This window comes from Schistocerca nitens, chromosome 2 (genome assembly GCF_023898315.1).
Source record: "Schistocerca nitens isolate TAMUIC-IGC-003100 chromosome 2, iqSchNite1.1, whole genome shotgun sequence".
NCBI lineage: Eukaryota > Metazoa > Arthropoda > Insecta > Orthoptera > Acrididae > Schistocerca > Schistocerca nitens.
This window is the reverse complement of record NC_064615.1, coordinates 1,004,557,484-1,004,583,999: the sequence shown is the minus strand read 5'-3', so window position 1 is coordinate 1,004,583,999 and position 26,516 is coordinate 1,004,557,484. Positions and strand designations below refer to the sequence as shown.

The 26,516-nt window shown below is 39.0% G+C and overlaps 2 protein-coding genes across 3 annotated transcripts in view; both read right to left on the bottom strand.

Annotated features, from left to right (window-relative positions):
- Positions 1-1,475: 1,475 nt before the first annotated feature.
- LOC126235497 (jerky protein homolog-like) lies at positions 1,476-2,078 on the bottom strand. The gene has a single exon (XM_049944216.1). The coding sequence runs from the start codon at positions 2,076-2,078 to the stop codon at positions 1,476-1,478; it is 603 nt and encodes a 200-aa protein (XP_049800173.1).
- Positions 2,079-5,158: 3,080 nt separating this feature from the next.
- LOC126237352 (AN1-type zinc finger protein 4-like) overlaps positions 5,159-26,516 on the bottom strand; it is a 97,937-nt gene continuing 76,579 nt past the window's right edge. The window contains exons 4-5 of one of the 2 annotated variants that reach the window (XM_049947417.1): positions 16,270-16,390; positions 5,159-7,014 (exon numbers count right to left, since the gene is read on the bottom strand). In XM_049947417.1, coding sequence (XP_049803374.1) covers positions 5,449-7,014; positions 16,270-16,390 — 1,687 coding nt within the window. In that variant the 3' untranslated portion in view covers positions 5,159-5,448. The remainder of the gene's footprint in view (positions 7,015-16,269; positions 16,391-26,516) is intronic. The other variant, XM_049947418.1, reaches the window with a different exon arrangement.

Genomic DNA, 26,516 nt, shown 5'->3' with positions numbered 1-26,516 from the left:
CCCTTCCTGGCACAACGATGCGGACATGATCGAACTGCAGTATTGGCCGTCTAGGCATGGTTGAACTACAGACAACATGAGCCGTGTACCTCCTTCCTGGTGGAATGACTGGAACTGATCGGCTGTTGGACCCCCTCTGTCTAATAGGCACTGATCATGCATGGTTGTTTACATCTTTGGGCAGGTTTAGTGACATCTCTGAACAGTCAAAGGGACTGTGTCTGTGATACAATATCCACAGTCCACATCTATCTTCAGTTCTGGGAACTGGGGTGATGACACTTTTTTTGATGTATGTAGAAAATCAATGAAGAAAGGCAAATGGATGGACTAAGTAAGTTCTTTCCAGATTTCAAGAAATAAGGAAGGGCTGAGATGGTTACCTAATGGGAGTAACAGGACACATGTAGCGGTATCTTACAAGTGCATAGCTGAAAAATGTAATGGATAGTAGTATCTAGCTTTTATCTGACAGTAGATAACAAATGGCTGATGATTTGAGAACTTTAGCCTTGCTTTTGTGTCTCAATACAATTAACTGTAATCACTAAAATGCACTGTGAAGAATAAACACTGTGAATTTAGAGGATAGAGACTGGCTTACATGATAGTCACTCTGATTTGGGGTTTCCCAAATTATTCCAGATGACTGCCAGAACACATCATACCAATATGTCATTGCAAAAACCTCACCCCTTCCTTTATTATTAACTCTCTGAGTGCCAGTCACTTATGTAAATCTACTTACCCCAGTGCCAGCCTGTTATCTCTGTCTCCTCTATTCACTGCCAGGCATTTTCAGAATAATTGTCCACTCTTGTATCTCAAGAAACAAAGTAAAACAGTTTTTTCTTACTTTAGAATGAAGTTTATTAATTAATTTTTAAATAAATGTCCCTCTTTTATGCCTCTCATCAGTGCAGGGTGTGAAAAAATTGCCTTATTCACGGGGGTGAGCAGAAAGAAAGAATTCTAGCATGTTCTTTACAGTTCATGAGTAAATGGGGGGGGGGGGGGCAAGAGTTTTAGTCTCTAATACAGTGAAAAGGAAGGATACATTATGAGAATGATTTAATATTTCTAACAGTTCCTTCTTGTGTGGAAACTTGGTTACACACAACACCCTGTCTAACATAATAGCAGAGAAATATTGAAAAGAAAAATAACATTGTACAGTGGAAACTCGATTAACCGTCATCTTCAGGACCGTGGTCATGACGGCTGAGTGAATAGACGGATAACAGAAACACTGTATTCCTCCAAAACATAACCTCAATCAATTATTTTATGTATAGACACATATCACTCTCACAGTAATATAATAATATTTCGTAGCGAAAACAAATTAGACACAATCCTAATAGCAAATAAAACTATTTATTACATGATAAAAACATCCGTACAGTAGCTACAAAAGTTGCAAAATACATAATGTACAGTACTGCACTGTGCTATAAACTTACAGGTGAAATAGTTTATCTAGCTTGGAAATAGTCAGTCAATTTCTTCTGCCTTTTTGATGTTCGAGCTTTCACCGCGGCAATATTTCGTATTTTTCGGAGCAGTAGTGCCTGCGTTGCATTAGCCTCTTCTTGACTTTCAAACCATTCTATACACTTGGACAGCATTGCTTCGGCCTCTGAATGGCTAATAGTTTGTTTTTCTTCATGGTTTAAACACTCGTCTTTATCAGCCCCTTCTTCTTCTTTGGTGGCACTTACGCTGGCAACAATTTCGTCATCTCTCAAAATTTGAAAACCCCCGTCCACTTTGTCACACTCTAACCACTCTGATACTTCTTCTGACGTCAAATTTGTGCTGATTTGTAAATTATTGCACAAATTAACCATCTCGTCAGCTGTCACACACTCAGGTTCCTCCGATTCTTCACCTCTAGGTTGGGGCCAAAGTTTATTCGAGCCGTTCTTGAGATTTGACACTGATAAATCACTCCATGCACTGGCAACATTGAAAATGGCATCTTTAATACTGTAAGACCTCCAAAACTGTTTTACAGATGTTGATTCATCAGATGAGAGCAAACTTTCGATAAATATTTTTCTATAACGACGTTTCATGTTTTCGATGATTCCCTGATCCATGGGCTGTATAAGTGAAGTTGTGTTTGCTGGAAGGAAGAGACATGTTATGTTGCCATCATCACTTTTCATTTCACAAGTAGGGTGTGTTGGGGCATTGTCAAATAGCAATAGCTCTTTCTGTGGCAACTTTTTTTCAGCCAAATGTGCTCTAACTTGAGGTACAAATTGTTTGTGAAACCAGTCAGAAAAAATTGATTGATCCATCCAAGCACTCTTCTGGGTGTAGTATTGTGCAGGGAGAGCATTCAAATTCAAATTCTTGAATGCACGAGGTTTTCTTGATTTCCCAATCACAAGTAGGGGTAGCCTATGACTGCCGGTCACATTTGCACAAACCACAGCAGTGATGCGATCTTTTTGTGCTTTGAAACCTGGAGCAGCTTTTTCAGAGAGTGATGCTAATGTCTTTTGTGGTAAAGCCTTCCAATGAAGCCCAGTTTCATCACAATTGTAAACTTGCTCCCTAACAAGATTCAATTCAGCCATTTTTTCTTTAAATTGTTCCCGGAACTCAGCAATTACAGAGCTATCCGCGCAGAGTTTTTCTCCACTGTTATCAAGTTGGTGAATGCCATGACGAAATTTAAACTTGTCGAGCCATCCGATACTTGCTTTAAAAGAAGAGTCACCATCAAGTTTGTTGTTCATTTTAACAGCCTTGGCCATTATTATAGGCCCTGAAAGTGGAATCCCCTGACTTCTTGCTTGTATAAACCATCGGTACATTGCAGTGTCCAATTCATCATATTTTGCAGGTTTCATTGTCTTTCTTGTTCATACATCTCCATCCATGCTCTGCATTGTTGACACATGTTGTTCTATTTTATCAGCATCACGTTTTATATCGTTAACGGTTGTTCTTCCAATACCATAAATCAGCGCTACACTTGTCGCTGTTTCTCCCTTTCTTAAGCGTTTTATAATTTCAAGTTTTTGATTAAGTCCTAAAACAACACGTTACGTTTTTCAGACATTTTATCAAGTCACTGTATCACACACACCTGCACTAAATATAGTAGTGTAAAATATTAGTCAATAAAGCTTATTCAAGTGGAAAACACGTAACACGGCACAGCCCATTAGATACACTGCGAAAATTACAGTCTTCTCGCCACAACTGGAAACCGATCCAGTGGTGATTGTTGACTCACAAATGAGACAAAGACAAGAAACGGGGGAGATGTGTTAGCACGTCAACTGAAGGTCATATTTTATGTACCATTCTATGGCGGGCGGGTACATTCACTTCCCACTAAAATAGAGTAAATAAACAAAGCAAACGCGTCACTGCATCTTAGAGCATTCTGTTATTACAGTATTATTATGATGTTACAGCAGTGACGGTTAACAGAAACTGACGGTTTAAAGAGTGACGGTTAATCGAGTTTTTACTGTATTATGTTATTTCATCAGATACATTATGCTAACATAATATGTATACAACATAAGAAGTTAGAGAAACCTTCTTACTTGAATCAGATAAATCATACGCAGGATCTTCAGCATAAAAACAATCATTAAGATCATCTTCAGATTTTCGAGATTGAGTGTACAATACTGGCGTCCCACACTTGACTGACTGATTTGACTGTTTCGATTCACAGGCAGCACTACCCTGAACCAAACTCGTAAAAATGTGTACTAGGAGTATTTATCTTATCTGCCGGATGTCTAATACTACTCACATGAGCCAACACTGTCTAACATTTCGTTGTTTTTACATTTTACTAAAGAATCTGGCAATGCTTCACAACTGCTAAATATGTATGGGCATTGGATATATGTTACACTCTCATCCTCCCATCTGTTTCCCTGTCTTTGTTCATCTGCTCCTCCCCCTATCTATCTCCCTTCACCTCCCCTCCCTCTGTTCATCTCCTCATCCCCCATCTGTAATCCAGTGTACCCTAGTTTTATTAAAACTTGTAAAGTGGTATCATAGAATAATGTTTCGAGTTCTTTCTCATGTTATCCAGAACTCCTAAAATGCCCTCCATGGAATCACTCTCTTGCAAAATAGTGTGCTGATGTATGACGTAGTTTTCCGTGCAGTGATCTAGTATAGATTCATTCCAATATTATGAGTGGGCATTCTTATCATTGTACAAATGAGAAAGTGTTTTGGCTGAACCACATGTGTCATATAGCGTGCACGTGTATTAGGTCAGGGACTAATTTCAGCTTTATCTTTTTCCAGGCAGACAGAGATGGTACATGTAGGTAATAATATTTCTGCAGAGCCAACAAAAGGAACACCGTTACACTGAGTTTATTGACCATCTCCTTTTTTGATGGACTATCTGTCATCAAATCCCTTTTTCAGTGTTGATGTCTTTATTTACATATCTTAAGCCTCAATGTCAATATCTTTATTTCAGAAAAATTTGAAATAATAATAATCTCAGCCAGTTTTTAAGTATAACGACATTACAAATTGGCATCTGTACTATCAAAATGAAATATCATAAGAAATTATATAAGGAAATTCTCTCTAATTACCAGTTCCTACAACTTAAATAAGAGGAAGGCAATGGTGGGTGAAATTCCATTCAATCACATTATCAGTGACCATATATAGAGAAATTTAAAATTTTGTTCTTCACTGAAACTTGCAACGAAATATCTCTGTGGAGGGGTAAGGATGGGAGGGAGAAAAAATACTGGAAATTATGAAAAACAACAATGCAAATAGTTTATTATGCTTACATAGATCACAGAATTTATTAGCTAACATTTGTATCTTATAACACTTTAAGTACTGTTGTAATGGACAGTTCTTTATAAATACTTTTTGGCAGCTCAGTAATAATTAATACTGTGTTTATATTTCAAAGCCAATTACAGGAGAACACCTTGAGAAGCACAGAAGTTGGAGAAAATTTGATCTGAATCTCGAACACTACAACAATGTCAACATTGAAAATCATACAGCTTGGACAGCAGAAGTTTTATATTATCACAAAGTTCTAAAATTTTTCAGACTCAATATACCTATAAAAATTCTTTGTATTTCCAATATTCTAAGAATATTTTGCTGAGAAAATTTGTTAAAAATTTGTGTGTGTGTGTGTGTGTGTGTGTGTGTGTGTGGTATTTAGATGCACCACCAGAAAAGAAAATATATCTGAATGATAAAAAATTTAATCAAATTAACAGAAGTTGAACAACAGTACTTCATTAATAGCAAAGCCACCAGGACAATACAAAAGGCAGCAACTGATTTGTCAAAAAAAAGTTAATATTACAGTTTACATTACCTTTGAGTACACTAGACAACAAGCTTTACATTATATACATACAATTTCTGGAAGATTTTTTTAAATGAACGCCCATTTTTCCATGTGAACTAAATCTTGGGAAGTTTTGGTGCAGTTACCAGTGGATTAGACTGTTCCAACAGCTTTCGGCCCTCAGACTTGTAATCGTAAGTGCAGCTGTGCAATTCCGAGTAGCGATGTGCAGAGCAGAAGGTTTTCTCACAACGGCACGTGTATGTGTTAGTAATGTTAAGCCTTTTCTTGCATTCAGCACAGCGAATGCGCATAGGTTTCTTGGGAAGTGGTGCCTCAGGAACAGACAAATGAGGTAACTTTGTTTCAAGGACTGGTAGAATCTGTAGAGTATTTCCCTCTGAATTCATTTTTGGGCTAAGATGAAGCAGTGGCTTACGCACAGATCTTTCTGCTGCCATTGGTTGGTACCATTCTGATCTTTTCTGTTCTTTGGTGGCATCCACACTGCTATTCAAACTTCTTCGACCAAACTTTGGTGAACGTGCTGGTAGATCAGACAGTGATGACCTGAATGACACTGGCTTCTCATCACTTACTCTGTTATGAGCTACAGGGTTCTCATTGTCCTTGTTTTTATTGGCAGGGAATCCAAGTAAATCAACACTTGAATTACAATGAGATGACCGTCTACGATGCCTATGCCACTTTGTGTCTGTCAAAATTCCCCACATTTCAAGAGTTGATTTTTCATGCTGTGACAGTTTGTCAGGGGACGTTTTTGGACGGCATTCTTCATCCAAAACAAGACGAGACACACGATACCTACCACTACCAACAGATGTTATTCTCTCTCGTGGAACCTGAGACAAAGTAAATGTGGTTGCTTCTTTTGAAGGAACTGGTATGGCATTTGATGGTGGTGAAAAATCTGGGTCTACATTTACAGCACTGGAATCACCTTCCTCTTCAACAATCGCTATATTTGAAGTGCCCAAGACATTTGTATTCTTACCTCTGTTAACCATAACATGATTAACAGACTGTTTACCTGACCTTTTCATTTCAGACTTGTGCTTCTCCAATGATGGCAGACTTCTTCTATTCCATTCACTATTTTTCTGGACATTATCACGACTAGAACTACTACCACTGTGAACTCCTGAGTAACTTGATCTTTTGTTTATTATGTGTTTAACTGTGCTAGATGCCAAAGGTGAAAGACTGTGTAATTTTTCTAATTCTTTTGGTTCTTTCTTTAAAGTATGGTGAATCTGATTACTGTTATTTAGGAGTTGAAAGTTCTGTTTATTATCCACAGATTTTTCTTCACAACAATCTGGCTGATTTGCATCCACAGCAGTCATAGAACTAAGGCTGGTATTTAAAGGAGCTAGTCGAAATCGCATGGATGGATTTGCTGCTGACGTTGCTGGTGTTGCTGCTGCTGCTGCTGATGATGATGATGAAGCTGCTGCTGGTGGTGGTGGTGGTGGTGGTGGTGGTGGTGGTGGTGGTGACACCAGTGGTGGAAGTTGAAGAAAATTCTGTGATGCTCTTCCTTTCACGTCCTCTCTATGTTCTTGTGAGGATGGTTTGTTACACGGTCTTGGTGTCCCTTTACGAACATGAAGTAATGACTTCTTTGCCGAGAGTACTCTTGGTGCAGACTTCTTGGGCTGCTGAAACAGAATTTAACAGATTTCCATTACATACATGTGTTTTGTTAAACTTCAACTCAAACACCTAAATGGAAAATGAATGTAAAAAAAAGATTACGTTATCACAAAAACTAAACAAACAATGAAAACTCCAGGTTCGAATATCAACAAGGTAAGGAAACGATAGATTCCTACTTACCATTAAGATGACATATTAAGTTGAAGACAGACAACTAAAAGACACCTATTTAAAAAAAAAGAGAAAACACACACACACACACACACACACACCTTAGGCAGCACACGTCTGCCATCTCCAACAGCTCGGACCGGAATACTGGCATTTTGGCCCGAGCTGCTGGAGATGGTGGTCATGTGTGCATAAGGTGTGCTTGCTTGTGTGAATGAATGTATGTGTGTGCGCCTTTTTCTGATGAAGGCTGTGGCTGAAAGCTAATGTGCAAGTGTCTCTTTGTTGTGCCCGTCTGCAGCTTAATGTGTCATCTCTGTGGACTATAGCAATCTCTTTTTCCCCCACATTATTATCATAGAAACTATTTCTTTAAAGGTCTAATCCTTCGTGAAAGGTGAGGGAGACTGTCTACAGTACGAAGTAGGTAACTGCCTGTGCAGGCATGTGCATGTTGCTAGGAACATGAGAACCTTCAAGGAACCTTAAAAGTGGCAATTCGTGGAACTCAAGTAATTATATTTAGTATTGGAGGTCAGAGATGGATTAACTCATAATTTATGCTATAGTGCATCTTGTAATAAGAATCTCCTTACATCAAGTGCAAATGATAGTAGCTGACTACCTGGAGATAGACCTCTGCAGAATTTGGGCTTTGAATAACCGAAGAGGAAAGAATTAAATTTTCTTAGTTTGGGAATTAATGAGACCAAGTAGAATAAAACTGCAATGAGTAATATCCCTCTTGGATAAAGAGATCATTGGCCTATGAATAAAATAATAATGATGATGATGATGATAGAGGAATGTTCAAATAACTTAAAGACCCACACATTTACAGTGACATTTAGTTTCCTATTCAATAAACAATTAAACTGTCAGTTATATGAATTAAAACCAACAATCACTACAGTTCGGGTGCTAAAAGTAGAAGTATCACGGATAAATTTTAACATATCCCAAAGTCTGGAAGATTATCAGTGGTATTAAAGTACACTGCCTGACAAAAAAAGTGAAGCATCCATAAAATGAGGTGGAAATGAAGTGAAACTTTACTGGTTGAGAGGGTATGTGATGTTCTTTCTCTGATAACAAAATCAAGTCCAACTTACACAGAACTTAGCAGTGTGAGTCCACTTATCAGTATGATGTTGCACCCCCTCTGGCTTTGATGCACATTGGGAAGGATGTCATAAAGCTGTTGTATCCTCTCCAGAGGTAAGATTATCCACAACTGTTGTAACTGGTCCTTGATATCCTGGCTACTAACACTGGCAAGGAGTGGACATAAAAGGTTCCTCACACTTTCTATCGGGGACAGATCTGGGGATCCCACTGGCCACAAGAGTACGTCAACAACATGCAGACAATTCATAGACACACATGCCATGTGTAGATGAGCATTGTCCTGTTGAAAAATGGCACCTTAAAACTGATACAAAACTGCAAGATGTCCATTATGTATTGTTGTACTGCCAGAGCTGCTCCTGTCACTACCAGCTATGACCTGACATCATACCCAGGCTCCCCAAATCACGTTGCCAAAAGGAACACCACAGTGCCTCTCTGAAACATTGCACTGGAACAATGGGACTCTCTCCAGGTTGCTGTCACATTCACTGACGAAGATCTGTGGTAGTGCAGGAGCGTGATTCACCATTAATCAGCAGTCCATCTTCCTGGTCATGGCAACACTTCAATGGAGCCATTTGTATTGTGGCGTTAATGGCAGTCTATGTATGGGATGGTAATTCTGCAGTTTAGTTGATGCTAGTCTCCAACCAAGGATGTGGCGTGACATAGAATGTTATGGGGAGTCCATTACTTGTTCTCAAAATGCAGGCAAAAATGTAAAGAGGTTATGATGTTCTTTGTACCCAGTACTGTAACACTCCATTGTGAGGTCAGACATGTTCAACCAGAACCTTGATGACTAGTATGCCTGTTCTCATGTTCCCATGCAATACAACAATGGGCCACTGTCAAGCCTGAATGGCTCACAAATCTGGATATTGCAAGATTTGATCAGCCGGCCAAACGGAAATCCACAATGATGCTCTTTTCAAACACTGTCAGGTGCTGATAACATTGTCTCACATGAGTAAACACCAGCACATCTTTCCAACATTGTTTGCCATTCGTATCCTTTATATAATCTATGAGGTGTGGTGACAATACTAACGATAACACTAATGTACTCTGGTGGATGTTCTACTATCACTACAGAGAACTGCAACTCTATAATCATTTACAGACCTGCTGATGGTGTATACGTGTATATGATTTTACATACACATCAGCCCATGTCTTCTGAGTGCTTTTTTTTTGTCAGGTAGTGCAATATCAAGTGAACATACAAATGCAGATCACGGAGTGAGATTTGTATATATAATATTGAAAAAGCTCCATCAACTTTGTAACCAGAGATCACAAAAATAAAAACTTGGTGGGGAAGAAGAAACAAAAGGGAATAGTGGTAGGTTGTTACTGAAAGAAAGGAAGGAAAGGAAAGAAGAATAGGGTTTAATGTCTAGTTGACAACAAGGTAATCAGAGGTGAAGCACAATCTCGGATTGGGGAAGGATGAGAAAAGAAATTGTCCTTGCATTATTATTTAGGGAAATTATGGAAAGCCTAAATGTGGATGGCTGGATGAGGATTTCAACTAGTGGCCTCCTTAATATGAGTCCAGTGTCTTACCACTGCACCATCTCACTTTGTGTCCCTGAAAAGGAAACAGATTACCAAATGAAGAGTGGGGATACTCTACAATAGGTGATGGCAGCAATTGTAAAGAAATTATGTGAGTGATGGAGTTAAATAAGTATTCTAAAAGAAACAGCATGGTGGGATGACTACTCAAAAACTGCTATTAAAAACTGAAGTTAGATACGCCAGGCTTATATCAAACGTGAATGCAGACAATCCAAGTGACATCATTTTATATAATCAAAAACTGAAGGTAATTGTTTACTATGCAAAATATTAACATAAAAATGATCTAACAAATATAGGAGCTACATGTGGAAATAAATTTTTAAATGGCCAAGAGCAAGTCGAATTACACTAAATTATTGAAATCAGTAAACCTCCCAAAAGGATTTGGCTGGTTTTACTACAGGTAAACCCAGATTGTGTCTATATACTTAAAATGAATGGGCTACTGCCATATGTTCTGATGATAAATGATGGTGCCAACCTACATGATACTGTATGGTCGAAGTGCTACATTATAATGACTGTCAATAGCTAGAATAAGTTTACAGCTGTAAACACTTGAAAATACTCAAATTCATTTGTCTTTAAATTTACTACATAATAAAACTATCTAATTTGGTAGTTAAGAGAATCATCCTCTGAATCAATCACCTCTTTTCTCTGTTGTGCAACAAACTGATTATTGGCAGCTACAGTTAAGTACATTCATCATAGTATCAAGAACAACAAACAGCTTGTGAATTGTTAATTTTTCAACAGTATTAAACTGATGATAATCTAGCCCGATCACAACTGAAAAAATATCTCCATTTTTATAACAGAGATGTGCTCATCCAGGTGGAGAAAACCTTAGTGATTTTTTTAAATGTGAAGCCTAATTAAGCAGATGACTCCTGCAAGGATTACTCTGGTTTGGCTGTTATTAGTATGGAAGTTGAATGAAAATGTAATAAGATAATTGCGACTTACCACACTTGATTGTTCAAATTCCAGAACAATGGCCAAAAAAACCAAAGAAAAAATAACTTAAGATTAATGGTGTACTTCTAGGTGTCCTGCCAAGCTGTTATTTCATTTTTATATGTGTACTTGCTGCTTGGATTTTAACCACACTGTGAACTATTGTTTGTCTTGTGGTGCTATTTATAGCTGAGTATGATCCTGATGCCCACAATGCTCTTGTTTTTCAGAGTTCGCACTGATGTTCCATGAAATGCAAATTTTTTCAACATTTTCCAATTCTGTTGAATGTGGCGGCTTGTGAGATTTTAATAAATTGAGTGCTGGACTCCACACATCATTTAAATTGAAACCTCTGTCCCTTCTTATTAGGTTTCCTGACCTCTTTATTTCAACAGATTCCTTAAGTATGATGGCCCAGGAACTTAGTGTTTGTACTATGCTACCAGTCTCACCGTATTTCATTTCATCATATTCAAGAGAGTTCACAACAAAGCTGTAGAGCACTTACCAAGGTGCCAATGCTAAGATCGATCTCCAAGGGAGATGAATACCATTGCAATATCTGCAAGATGTCAAGGAAACTGTAGTTTTGCCAGCCAATAAGGACAACTCTACAGTCCTAATGTCATGTGTGCACTATAATAAGATGATTTTTGATCTTTTGAATGATGTATTATATAGACGGATGGATGTTTATCCTATACATAAAATCGAGAGGATGATAATGACTCTTCCCACTGAGTCAGTTTGCCAAGTATCATCACTAAGGATCTTGAAACATGAGCAGCAGTGCTACCATGCCTATATGGCCTTCCTGAGGAACAAAAGGAAGGAATTCCTCTGAGACCCATAGTTAGCAATATTGGCTAACCCACATACCAGCCAGTAAAATACCAGAAACGCATTCTCGGAGAATATGTGGGGAAGTGTGAAGACAACATTCACAACTCCACTGACTTTGTACATTGTCTCAGTCAACTCGGGCTACAGGCTAAGGATATTACCGTCAGTTTATGATTTACTGAAACTAACTGCAGTAAAGAACTTTTTGACATGTTCTGATATCAACTTACAGTATTAACCGTTCGACGGAAAATAATACTGTATGATCAAAATGAAGATGTGGTGATGGGTCCATCATGGTGAAGCTACACAAGGAAGAGTTTGAAGCAAAAGCACTACAATCTGCCAAGTTGAAAGCAGCCTGTTTCAATCAGTAAATGGATGACAAATTCTTTGTACGGCCACAAGGAGCGAAGAAGGTTCAAGAGTTTCTAGAACAATGAAACTTTATACATCGTAATATAAAAATAATGATAGTACATTTTTAAAAGAGGACCAATTTCTTTGATGTGTTAGTTACAAGAAGAATGGACAGATCCCTGGAATACAGTATGTATACAGAACCTACACACACTATAACCTCTGTACTGATCCAGTTTTGTGCTAAAGACTCAGGCCCACAGAGCTCAAACACTCTTAGACAAGGAAAGCCTTCCTGAAGAATTACACCTATGAATAGTGTTTCAAAAGAATGGATATTCAGATCACCAAACTAAATGGGCGATGCAGTCAAAATAAAGAATGTCTGAGAAAGAAGAAGAGAGAGACTCAGAAAGTGAAGCAACAAACTGCTTATCTACTTTATGTTGGCCCAATATCCGGAAGGATTGGTAGACTCCTACAGAAACATGGCATCCAGTGTACTTCTCTCCATTCAACTAAGGTAAAATTTATGCTTCATAATATTAAAGACAATCTAGATCTCCGAAAGCTGGGTGTGTATCACATTCCATGTGAATGTGGCATGTCTTACATGGGGCAGACTATCAGTACAGTCAAGAAGAGATACACGGAACTTCAGTGACACACCCAACCAGTAACCAAGCAAAACAGCTGACACTGAGTGCTATGTTGAATATAATCATGAAATGAAACATGATGAGACCAGTATTTTAGTTCAAGTGCTAAGTTTCTGGAGCAGCATAATTAACCCTTTTGCTGGTGCGGGCACGTACAAGCCTGCTACGCCATTCCCCAGGTGTTATGGATGTGTATATGCATGCCGCTTGGATTTTTCTACTCTCTATGAACGGGTCCCGAGCTGTCGACCTCTCACTGGTGCACACTATTTACTTTCGTATCTTGATGAATAAAAAAGTTTTGAGTATTTATCATACAACTTACGTGCCTCATTGCACGCTATTTTGCAGAAAACCTCATTTTGATATCTTGAGTTGTTTATGAGATATGACAATTGTTATAACAATATGATATGTAATGTGCAAGGACATGAATGGGCACGTTGAGCACTATTGTCCTTTGGACATAAACCCCAATAACTTGAGAATGAAATGAAATCTCATTCTGCTCTCAATTTTAAATAAAATTATTATTTCTTACCTACATTTCATTCACTGCCATCTATAAGCTAAGATAAAGTACACACAACTTTCATGCAATGCGTTTTTACTTCTGCATACACACTAAAATTTCGTGCAGTGTGTTATTTAATTTGATGCAGTGCAGCAAGGATGATGTACAATGAAAAGAAATTCTGTTCTTTATCTAGAGCAGATATCAGTCAGTAAGATGGGCAAAACTCAAATTTTTTTCACCTAATAGGTTTTGAAAAATCGGACGATTAGTATTTCATATCAGCTGGAACACTGTCTCTCAGCACAGGTACCAGCATTTGGCGAGCAGTGCGGTCATAACAAAAGCAGCCTCAGCACAGAATGGTAAGAGCTCATCTGTAGCAATGAAAGGACTGAAGAGTCTATTGAAATAATAATGTCAGAAAACCAGAATTAGAAGGGGCAGAGGTTTCAATTTAAATGACGCTTGGGGTCCTGCACTCAGTCTATTAAAACTCATCGGTCGTCACATCCACCAGAGTTGGAAAATGCCGAGAGGATTTGTGTTTCACAAATATCAGTGCGAGCTCTGAAAAACTAATGAGCATTAAAGGGTATAGTAGGTGTCAGGAATCAAACTCTGCTATAAACAGCTGTGCGAGACAAAGAAAATTAACAGTCTGGTTGAAGTCCAGGCACAGGGTACACAAACAGCATAATTTGCAACTCCTGAGGAACATGGCTGGGTCATTTGTCAAAATATTATGCATAAAATGGAAATAACAGCTCAGCAGAACATCCAGAAGCACAGCATTAATCAATCAAGTCGAGAAAACCTGACAGATTAATAACTTAATGTAGTAGTTCTAGAATTAAACATTCACTTCACAGTGAAGTACATGCCATTTTGTAACTTCTGGGCAGATTAAAACTGTGCACTGCACTAAGACTCAAACCCAGAACACTGCTTTCTACGTGGGAATCCTCTTTTGACTGAGCTATTCTGGCAAGTCACACTATCCTTCATGCTTCATTTCTGTCAGTAGCTCTCTCTTATTTTTCAGACTAAGTTTGCTGGGCAAGGATTGGAACCCCTTCTGCTGAACACAGGTTTGGCATTCTAACCACTTAATTACTGTTCTGCTCTCATGTAAGTGAAACATGAGAAAATTAATGGTAGGAAACACCAGGAACAACAAAGCTGCAAATATCTGAAAGTCTGTGGTATACAAGAACATTAAAAATAATACTAAAAAAAATGTAACATTTTATTTTCTTCAAGTTTGAAGGAGCCGTCACAAGAATAATATTGTTCTGATAACTTTTTCATTTAATACAAATATATGACATTTGTATAATTTTTTTTATAGATTTTGTTTATCACTTACAACATCTTTTACACCAGAAATACCAATGAAAGTGAATTGTTACTATTTCTGCAAGAGAGTTTTTGATTCTCATGCTGTTCGTGTGTGTGTGTGTGTGTGTGTGTGTGTGTGTGTGTGTGGGCGCGCGCACTTGGGGGGAGGGTTGGTTGGTTGGTTTTTGGGGAAGGAGACCAGACAGCAGGGGCGGGGGGGGGGGGGGGGAGGGGGAAAGAGAGGTAGGTGTTCACAGGTGCAAGTAGGGTTAAATGTGTTGTCAATGTTCGTAAGCATATTACAATCATCAGTTTAAATTTCATCTTATTAAACTACATTTGTCGTTGGAAAAATCAGGACACTTTTCCTCATCTTACTTGCACATGACTATCTTCAAACAAGAATATAGTAATTTGTACTTTTACAAGATTTTTGGAAGACATACTTCCATACATAAATAATTTTATACAATTAAAAGTTGTAGAATGTGGGTGGGCAACCAATGACCCACAGGCAGGATCCGGTCAGCAATTGGTTTCAATCCAGCCCGCAGATGAATTTAATGGTACTGAAAGTAAGATTCTCACACTGTACTCTGCTCAGGACGTATTAGAACACAGCAGTTGTTGAAACTGAAGATAATTTATAATGAATTATCTGCAACCATAAGTGTTTATTTTTCCATGGTGCTATTTCAAGAGGATTGGATTCATATCTTCAGATGTTTACATTTATTTACATGCCGTGAAAATTGTTTCTTTACTAATGGCATTCAGAGTTTTGCAATGGAGGTTTCTACGGCGAATATTCTGTATTGCAAAAACCTCATGAAATGTAAATAATGTTAACATCTGAAGATCGTGTGTCATAAAATGAATGTACTTTCAAAAACACATGGATTGTCATGAATGCGGTGTCATTCATTTGGTGCACTAGCCAATAAAAATTAACGTCACAGACACTACAGTTCTGATTTCATGCACTAGGAGCTCTGCTGTTGCATCAAGTGATGAGGCGGCCTACCCCGTATGCATAAGTAAGTATGTGAATCAAGCCTATGGGTCACAGATGGTTGCCCATGCCTGCTATACAATGAATATATGTGAATACATACTCAATGAAATGATTAGTGGTGATTATATAAATTACAGCTTTTACTATACCTGTATAACTGTGTTGTTCAATGGAACTTACACACTTACTTTTTTTAATTGAAAATAAACCTTCATGCAGCAGCATACTGTTAAGATCTGTAGTGTAAACAGTTATTCTAAATGACTGACATTATAATAATAGAGTCATCAAAGAAACTTAGCTAAATTATACGCCTTTCAAAAAATGGTCTGCTATATTTGCGAGAGAAGTGAAGTGTATACTCACCAGCAACGGAAACAGGAACAGAACCAACAGACATGTAGACTGGAAGTCACATGAATATGTTTAGCTTTTGGAATTTTTAAATGTGTGAAACTCAACTGATATAGTATTGTTATTCACAAATCCTTCGGTTCACCAAGCTTCTCTTTTGTCCCTAAGTTTGGAGAGATCTTTCCTACCCCTGAAAAAATTTTAAACCTCACCTTCATCTGACACAGTTTAAGCCATGTCCCTTTAACCTTGCAAGCTAATCTTTAAAAATTCCAGAAGCTATAGTTTCCAGAATATTCAAATTAACTTTACAATGTACCTTTCTCTGAAGTGACAATGCTTCCATCTTACTGCGCAGGTCACGCATTTTTCCCATTGTAACAGAATTCTCATGGAACTTTTTTGCATTTTCTTCTGGATCATCCTCAGCAAACAAATTTCTGCATAGAATGATATATCAAAATGACAGCAGGAGACAACATCTTGTAGTGCATGCTACTTTTGTTAAATAATGATACATAGAGAAATACATAATTACAAGCACATGAAAATATTTCTTAGATTAGCTATATGACAGAATTTCACCTATACTAGCTTTTCATCCAATGAAAAAATTATTAAGTAACACATTTTTAATGATCTTCTATTGAGAAATCTATGTCCCCCAATTTGTTTATAAACTTACGTGGCTTCGTAATGACCAGGGGAAATTGTAATATGTTAATTTCCTGAATTCAAAGAAGTTTCTTTATTTCATTAGTCTCCTGCTTCTAATGATCACATAATATTTTGTTCAGTATGCTGGTTGTCATTTGCAGGATAAGCAATTTCAGTGGCAATCTATTCCCCATTGTTGGTAAATAATATCTGTTTTTTGAAATCCCAATCTTCCCGTTTTCTTTCCTCAATATCACACTCACAGAGTTATATATAAAAGTCTGCTGGGAATACCACTTTGCTTCCACATTAAAGAATGTCACTACACCCAGAAGAGTAAATAAGGAATCCTATCTGGCAGTGTTTAAACATTTTCTAGTTTGCATCCAAGTCTGCTCAAATCTCTCCACCTTTTGTGACTCTCTCTCTCTTGCTGTACAATTCCAAGCAATAATGACTTGCGAATTCCTCACTGAAAAGAAAGTCACAATGTTGTCCCACACCTGTTACTAATCAGATTTGTCAGTTACAGACTATTTACTCTTCCCAGAACTGAAAATTCAATTGTAAGGTGCAACATCCAACTTAACTGAGAAGATCAAAAGGTCAACTGTGAATGTCAAATTCAAGGCAGTTTGAAAGAAGACTTCTCTGAAGCCATTTAAGTATTGAAAAAGCATGCTGAGAAATTTTATAACTGAAATGAAACCGGTAAAAACTTGTATAGATGCTTATGAACATGTTATTGCTGTTGTCTAGGAAGTTACAGACTAGAATGTTGAAAAACAAGAAATTAAAAATGTTTGAAAGTTTTCATAATTTAAAATTGGAATACTCATTTTTCTTTACACCAAATTTTAGATTACACAAATAATTTACAAAAAAAAGTTATGATTCTGAAGGAAAAACAGAAAATGGAGACCTTTTCTTAAATGGTGTGTGCCAAATTAAGCTAGTTCTTGCAAAATATGCCATGTTAAATGGAAGCAAAACAGCTGCTTGTCTGATGGCATTGCCTCTATCAAATGATGACTACGGATTTCTTTCCCCTCTCCCTTGCGTACTACTCAACAACAAAGATTCACCAACATTCCTAAGCATTGCTGAAGTACCAAACTGTGATGTTGACATACACTGAAACACTGTGCACATTTTCTTTGCCTTTTGTGCTCTTAGCTGCAAATTTGCCCATATCAGAAGTCAATGATTTATATTAAAATCTATGTAATCATACAGTTCTGTAGCACCAAAAATCACTGTTGTAGAACAGTGAATGTTTTTTGTGAGTTCCTTGTGTGCAAAAACCTGATGAAGCAGTCTGTGCATTATCACAGTGGGCAATTATCACCGTTTCTTGAAGTAGTAAAATCACCATCACCAACAACTATTTGCATACTGAAAAATTTCTAATTTAAGAGAAATCACCCTTACTGACAACAATACACTCCACGGTGTTATGTCATGATTTATATACTTTTGCAGTTCTTACTGTGGCCTTCCACAACTCTACTTAATAATTTTTGTCTATTTACACAACCCAAATGACATTTCCTATAGGTACTTTAAAGATACTCATTTATGCCTGACCATCATGCAATATTTTTGTACCACTAACACACTCTTCTTCTACAGTAATCTCAAACAGCAATATACCTGCAGCATTCAGAACTGCACTTGTCACACAACCCATCCCATACCACCTGCTATTGGGATGATAAAAATGCAGTACAACTGTTTTATTGATTCCCTACTGTACTGACTCCATTCTCTACAAACCAATGCTAAATTTCATCATGCAAAGTTTATGATCTATCAATTTCACATGCTGTTTTCTCCATTTGTAGTATGATTGTTATGTCTATGTCCATTACTGCCAAATTTCCATAACACCTCTGCCTCATATTCTGTTCTAAGGGTTAATTCATAATCTAAGGAAATGGCAAACACTTTTTGTTTGTGTTTCTTCAAAAGCTCAGTTCATATTTAAAATGAATTTCAGCTTTCATTTACTACACAAATAGATCTAAAACCAATGTTAACACTTTGGAGGCTGGCAACTTAGAGGAACATTGGGCCTAGGAAAATGGCCATTTATGCCATTACTTAAGGCATTACAGGAACATACGTAACTAATGTTTTTTTTTGAGAGTTAATACATACTAAAAAGGGGCTATTTTTCATTTTTACTTCAGTTCTTTGATAGAACCTAATTCGAAAATAATGACAGAAACTACAACTATCCTCCCAAGAAAAAAGTGAAAGATGAATAATTGAGCAATTTCTTCCTACTGAGCATCCAAAATATCTTTCTCACTCAACAAACTTTACATATCTGCAGCAGAATTACATAAGTGTGATTATATTGCCTCAGCCATTTAAGACAACAGCTGTTAAGCCCGCTAAGGTTTCTTTCGAAATAATTTTAGAAATTGACAACTGAAGGCACCACCAGTCAGGAGACAGGTAGCACAATGTCCTTACACTGTTCTCAGGCAAAATGAGTCCAGTTTTCGGTGATAGGTGGCTCGCACATTGAGAAAATCACAGTCCGACCTATACCTGGGTGTGATCTTTTTGGCACACAGTTATGGCCTGAGCTTGCTCTCCAAAGAGTTAATATCTGGAGTACAAGGGAATCCGTCACAAATGTTGTAATACATAGATAGATCAAATTACATTTTGAGTACAGTAATATTAAGGGACAAGAGAAGCATCAAATGTGAAGGGGCAGAAAGGAGGGAGGGGGGGGGGGGGAGGTGGAAGTGGGAAGCACAGAGCTTTCAAATAACTTCCGGGAATTCAGCCAGGTAGCACTTTCAGCAACCGCCAATATTTCGGCGGGAGAACACCCCGCCATTTTCAAGGCAAACTGCAACGGACAGGCGGCGTACATGCAAATTTAATACCTCGGTTCTCTGACAGAAGCAGGAAAGATAACACACACACACACTGAACACTAGTGCCACCAAAGATGACCAAAGTCAGAGCTATCGATAGTGAGACTATGAATTCGCAGGTGAGGCAGCATTGACTCTGTTCCTCTGTTTTTTTGACAAGGGAGAGAGCCGGATTCCAAACAGAGTTTAAACAGAAACCTCCATCCCTGTTAACGAGGTTTCTCGCTAATTTAATCTCAACTGCCTCCCTAATGACACTGCCCCAATAGCTGGACGTGCATGCCAATATCTCGGTGTTATTATACACTCCTGGAAATGGAAAAAAGAACACATTGACACCGGTGTGTCAGACCCACCATACTTGCTCCGGACACTGCGAGAGGGCTGTACAAGCAATGATCACATGCACGGCACAGCGGACACACCAGGAACCGCGGTGTTGGCCGTCGAATGGCGCTAGCTGCGCAGCATTTGTGCACCGCCGCCGTCAGTGTCAGCCAGTTTGCCGTGGCATACGGAGCTCCATCGCAGTCTTTAACACTGGTAGCATGCCGCGACAGCGTGGACGTGAACCGTATGTGCAGTTGACGGACTTTGAGCGAGGGCGTATAGTGGGCATGCAGGAGGCCGGGTGGACGTACGACCGAATTGCTCAACACGTGGGGCGTGAGGTCTCCACAGTACATCGATGTTGTCGCCAGTGGTCGGCGGAAGGTGCACGTGCCCGTCGACCTGGGACCGGACCGCAGCGACGCACGGATGCACGCCAAGACCGTAGGATCCTACGCAGTGCCGTAGGGGACCGCACCGCCACTTCCCAGCAAATTAGGGACACTGTTGCTCCTGGGGTATCGGCGAGGACCATTCGCAACCGTCTCCATGAAGCTGGGCTACGGTCCCGCACACCGTTAGGCCGTCTTCCGCTCACGCCCCAACATCGTGCAGCCCGCCTCCAGTGGTGTCGCGACAGGCGTGAATGGAGGGACGAATGGAGACGTGTCGTCTTCAGCGATGAGAGTCACTTCTGCCTTGCTGCCAACGATGGTCGTATGCGTGTTTGGCGCCGTGCAGGTGAGCGCCACAATCAGGACTGCATACGACCGAGGCACACAGGGCCAACACCCGGCATCATGGTGTGGGGAGCGATCTCCTACACTGGCCGTACACCACTGGTGATCATCGAGGGGACACTGAATAGTGCACGGTACATCCAAACCGTCATCGAACCCATCGTTCTACCATTCCTAGACCGGCAAGGGAACTTGCTGTTCCAACAGGACAATGCACGTCCGCATGTATCCCGTGCCACCAAACGTGCTCTAGAAGGTGTAAGTCAACTACCCTGGCCAGCAAGATCTCCGGATCTGTCCCCCATTGAGCATGTTTGGGACTGGATGAAGCGTCGTCTCACGCGGTCTGCACGTCCAGCACGAACGCTGGTCCAACTGAGGCGCCAGGTGGAAATGGCATGGCAAGCCGTTCCACAGGACTACATCCAGCATCTCTACGATCGTCTCAATGGGAGAATAGCAGCCTGCATTGCTGCAAAAGGTGGATATACACTGTACTAGTGCCGACATTGTGCATGCTCTGTTGCCTGTGTCTATGTGCCTGTGGTTCTGTCAGTGTGATCATGTGATGTATCTGACCCCAGGAATGAGTCAATAAAGTTTCCCCTTCCTGGGACAATGAATTCACGGTGTTCTTATTTCAATTTCCAGGAGTGTATAACATGGGGTGACCAGTATCCAAGCAATGTTCGGCAATAGCAGATCTATTTGGCTGCTGTAATCGTGTGTGCCGTTTATGCTCAGTACATCTGTCCTCCACGGTCCTGATAGTTTGACCAATATATGCCATGCCGCAGCTACAAGGAATACGATATACACCCGCCTTACGCAGTCCAAGATCATCCTTAACGGAACTCAAAAGTGCTCTAATTTTAGATGGAGGTCGGAAAACACATTTCACATCGTATTTCCATAAAATACGACCGATCTTATTGGACATGTTTCCTACGTAAGGCAAAAAGGCAGTAGACTTAGGTGTTGACTCAGAATTATCATCAATCACCCGATGTAAAGTTGGTCGATAGCGCAGCGCACGTTCAATCTATCACTATAACCATTTTGACGAAATGTAACTTCAAGATGGGACAGCTCAGCTGGCAAAGTCTCAGCGTCAGAAACGACATGTGCCCTGTGTACCAAGGTACGAAGTACCCCTTCACGCTGAGCCGAATGGTGACAACTATTAGCTTGTAAGTACAAGTCGGTGTGAGTACGTTTCCTGTAGACTGCATGTCCCAATGATCCATCATCCTTCCTCCTAACCAACACGTCGAGAAAGGGAAGGCAACCATCCTCTTCCACCTCCATCGTAAAACGAATGTTCGGGTGGATCGAGTTCAGATGTTCTAGAAAGACATTCAAATGCTCCCTACCGTGAGGCCAAACAACGAAGGTATCGTCAACGTATCTAAAGAAACAGGCGGGTTTTAAAGGCGCCGACTCCAATGCACGTTCCTCGAAGTCTTCCATAAATAAATTTGCAATCACAGGAGACAACGGACTACCCATCGCAACTCCATCTGTCTGCTCGTAATACTGGTCATTAAATAAAAAGTAAGTGGATGTCAACACATGCTTAAAGAGATTAGTTAAATCAGCAGCAAACCTGGCTTCAATTAACCGCAACGAATCAGACAGAGGAACACGAGTGAAGAGAGAGACCACATCGAAACTCACTAAAATATCAGAGTCATTCAGCCTCAGTCCCTCCAAACGACGCAAAAAATCAGCTGAGTTCCTGATATGATGTTCACACCGTCCTACTTGTGGACTCAACAGAGAAGCAAGATGCTTGGATACACGATATGTCGGAGCGCCGATGTTACTCACTATAGGACGGAAAGGAACCCCTTCCTTATGAACCTTTGGAAGGCCATATAACCTAGGGGGAACGGCACTATAGGTGTTAAGCCTCTTGATTGTGTCCTGCGACAAACCACTTTTCTTCAGGAGGCTGTTGGTCTTTCTCTCAACACTTTTCGTGGGGTCAGCATCGATTCTGCGATACGCTGAATCAGATAGTAAACGTTGCATCTTTTGTACTACATTTCTGTTTGCTTTTTCCCAGCCTTCCCCATGTTGGCACAGTCTGCAGCAAGTTGTTTCAGCCCCCCCCCCCCCCCCCCCCCTCTCTCTCTCTCTCCTACCAAGGTGACCTTACAGTATGTCCCCCCCCCCCCCCTCCAATTTTCTTCACACTTATTAGGTAGCTTTAACGCTCAGTGCCCAAGCATCAATTTCCAAGAGCAGCAAAATGCAGCAAAATTTAAGTTTTTTAATGTTAAAGGAAGTATAATGGAGTGATTCTACTGAGTTTTTCTGCTGATTTCAAATCTCTTCCATCACCAACAGTTTGTTAGTAACCACATAAATAACGTTTCTGGCAATTATACATTTAATAAGTGTAAAACGTTAGGTAGAACAGATTTTCCCTACCTACACTGTATATGAAGCAAATTTTTTACTACACTTTGAGTTCCAACAGCAGTCTGCCAACATATTTGGAATCCATTTTCCCAAGTAGCATTTTTCAATTTCAGTAATGTCCTTGTGCAAATGCTTGCCATGTTCTTCAGTGGCCATGCCACGGTTTTCAGGGAAGAAATCAAGATGGGAATCCAATGTGTGTTTTCAATGACATATTACATCCCATTACCATAGTTCACAATCAACTCACTGATTAGTTCTCTGTAATGTTTAGATCTGCAATTTCCTAAGTTATGACAACATTTTTGAAAGAGAAGCATGCAGCCAATTCTTGATTTTCAAACTGTAAGCCTTTCATAAGTTTCTTAATCTGAGTACCAACAAATATTCCCTCTTTATTTTGCTTCACTGACCTTTAGGAACTCTGTTTTTAGAAAGAGAAATGCAGTTCCATCATCATCCATTCATTCACTTCACGAAATTTTTAGTCATACCTAGTTTGATACGTAATGGAGGCAATGAGATTTTGTCAGCATTTATTAGTGTTTGATGAATATCATTTGCCTGTCCTGGATCAAAAGATTCTCTCCCTGGTCAGCTTTTCTTAATCTAATGATTACTTCTATCTCTGCTAAACCCCATTCACAAGAACCAACAAAAATTTTTATAGCCAAATTGTACTCCATTCAGAATAGCTATCACTTTGAAACTTGCACGTATCTTCCACAGACATCATATCAGAAAATGTATTGCAAGAAATGCATGTTCATGTAACTTTCCTTCATACCAACTGTGTGAACTATAGGAATGGATGGAAACTTATTTTCATTATGCAGTAAAACCTTTCATGCTGGTTTTCAAGGAGCCAATGAACCAACTCCAATCTTTAGGTACATACTCATCACCCAGTAACTCTACCAAAGGATCAACAGAAAACTGGGTCATCCTGTTTAGAAAATAGATGATCAAATCCCTTTTTGGCACTGATGGAAAGAACTCACTTTGGTGCCATTAAGCATGTGTTGCGTTTCTTGAAGTAACAACTATGCTTTACTTTTAGGTAACCTGAGAAAACAAACCAAGTCAATTTAGACCCCCCTCTATTAGAAAGTGAGGATCATTTGTAATAGCTCCTTTCATAAACAATGGGGCACTCTGTTGTTGTAATTCACTAATGTCATCAACATTTTCAAAATAATCTGCCACATTTTTGTCGTCTGGTGGAGATGGTACGGGAAGGCCTGGCCCATGAGACACTGGACAAATCACTGATCGTAAAGATGGATATTTAACAGTATGTTTGGACTAATTCCAGATATATTTGTCAAGCAGGAGTAGCAGTCTACAATACTATGAAAAGGACAGATTGCTACTCATCGTAAAGGTGACATGTTAAGTTGCAGACACGCCCAACAATACTGTTACACATTAAGCTTTCGACCAAAGCTTTCTTCAGAAAAGAAGCACACACACATTCACACAAGCAATCAAACTCACACACACACATGACCGCTTTCTTGAGCCAGAATACTTTTCATTGTTAGAAGCAGTAGTCTCTTACACGATCCTCATGTTCCAGCCTTATCAAAGGAATGGCAAAGGGCATATGACGGATTTTTTTTTAATTAGCCAGTAAACAATGTTACACTTTTGGCACAACAGATTTCTGGAGCTCAAAACTTATTTTGGTCTATTTCATTGTCAACATAACAGTCACAAGCTATCTAATTAGAAAAGTCCAGTTTTGCCTCTGCACTTTTAAATTGAATTAGCCACAAATGTAACAAAAACTGTTTTTATTATTTACATATTTGGGAGACATGTTCCTTCTCTGAAAAACAATGTTTAACCACTTCATACACTGATTCTCTCCTCCCCCCCCCCCCCAATTATGTTCCAAAAAATAATCTTTTTATTACTGACAAATATCACATAATGAATGATGTTACATACAGATATATGAAGATAGCTTTTGCAGCTCATAATAATAAGTTACAAAATTTTGAAGATCACCAATAATAAAATCTTGAGAATACACATGCACTGCCTTTTGACTAAAATATCCTGAAACCTGAAATTATTTTTTAATTTCTTTGTAAATATGATATGGAGTCAAATGATGTATTTCACAACAGCTTCTTGTGAACACAAATCCTGGAGAAGCTGGTAGCAGCACAGTGGATGTATTTACCTCGTTCCACTGAAACTTGAATGACAAACTGTCATCACTTTCAGTTTCTAATTATGTAACATTATACAGGGTGATTCAAAAAGAATACCACAACTTTAGGAATTTAAAACTCTGCAACGACAAAAGGCAGAGCTAAGCACTATCTGTCGGCGAATTAAGGGAGCTATAAAGTTTCATTTAGTTGTACATTTGTTCGTTTGAGGCTGTAACGGAACATATTAAAGGCTTTACTTTCCCGAAGTATGCGATACCCTCCAAATTCAACCAGTTTAATGAGTATTTATGATTATAGAAAAGTTATTGTGTATGTTAACAATGATTGCACAACATGTCTCCATAAACAGTCAACCCATTAAATTATACTGAATAACTGACCCACACAAAAGTTAATATCACTTGATCATTGATACAGCAAATGTCATCATGAAAAACACTAAATTTATCTTAAATAATTGATATGAAGTACGAAAAATAGTGACCAACTTAGGTATTTTGGATCTCCTTAAATAAAAATCACCCAGTGAAACCTATTTGTTCACTAGGAGCGTTTTCACTCAGTATTCACGTAATCAATCCTATTTTAGACGAAACCCAATGTAATTCTTCATAATTCATGTTACTTACTTATTTATGCAAATTAGAGAAGTCAATTGACAAACTTCTAAAAAACAGCCTTTTTGTAACAAAGAATTATTCTGTCAAGTCAACAAATCTGTCTGTCATTTTAATAACATGTTAAATTATGTCACTCGATGCAAATTAATAACTTTTCTGCACAAATTATGATAACAGATGTACATGTGACTCATAAACTATATCTCTTTTTAGTAGTTCTTTGACAATGTTATAAATACAAGCAGCGAGAAGGGTCGAAAGAGCAGTCGGAGGCAGTCAGGGGAGTCGGAATGTCACTTTGGTGAAGTGTGTTTCTGTGTTATTGTTTGGCAAAACAAGGCAAAGAACATGTAAAGGAAGTACTACTTTGTGTTGTGTTATGGTCTTTGGTGGACAGTGGAATTAATATGGCCACTAAAGTAATAAATATTTGATGTTTACATACGTGTTGGTTTCGCTCATTCTTTATCATCAAAAGCACATGAAAAACACGGGACCTCATGTTTTTTAACCCTAGACAACCAGATTTAGAGCCAGCATCAGCATCGAGACACAGCAGCGATCCAGCAAGCAGCAGCGATTACTACAATACAATACATTGTAATGGCGCCAACCTAACATCAAGTGCTAACAAGCTCCGTAAATTGGAGTGAAATAGTGCGTTTACAGCAATTAGCGATATCAACGACGACCAGGAGGACCATTACAA

Coding starts and splice junctions, on each gene's coding strand:
- LOC126235497 (XM_049944216.1), bottom strand. CDS start 2,078: ATGAAACGTCGTTATAGAAAAATATTTATCGAAAGTTTGCTCTCATCT.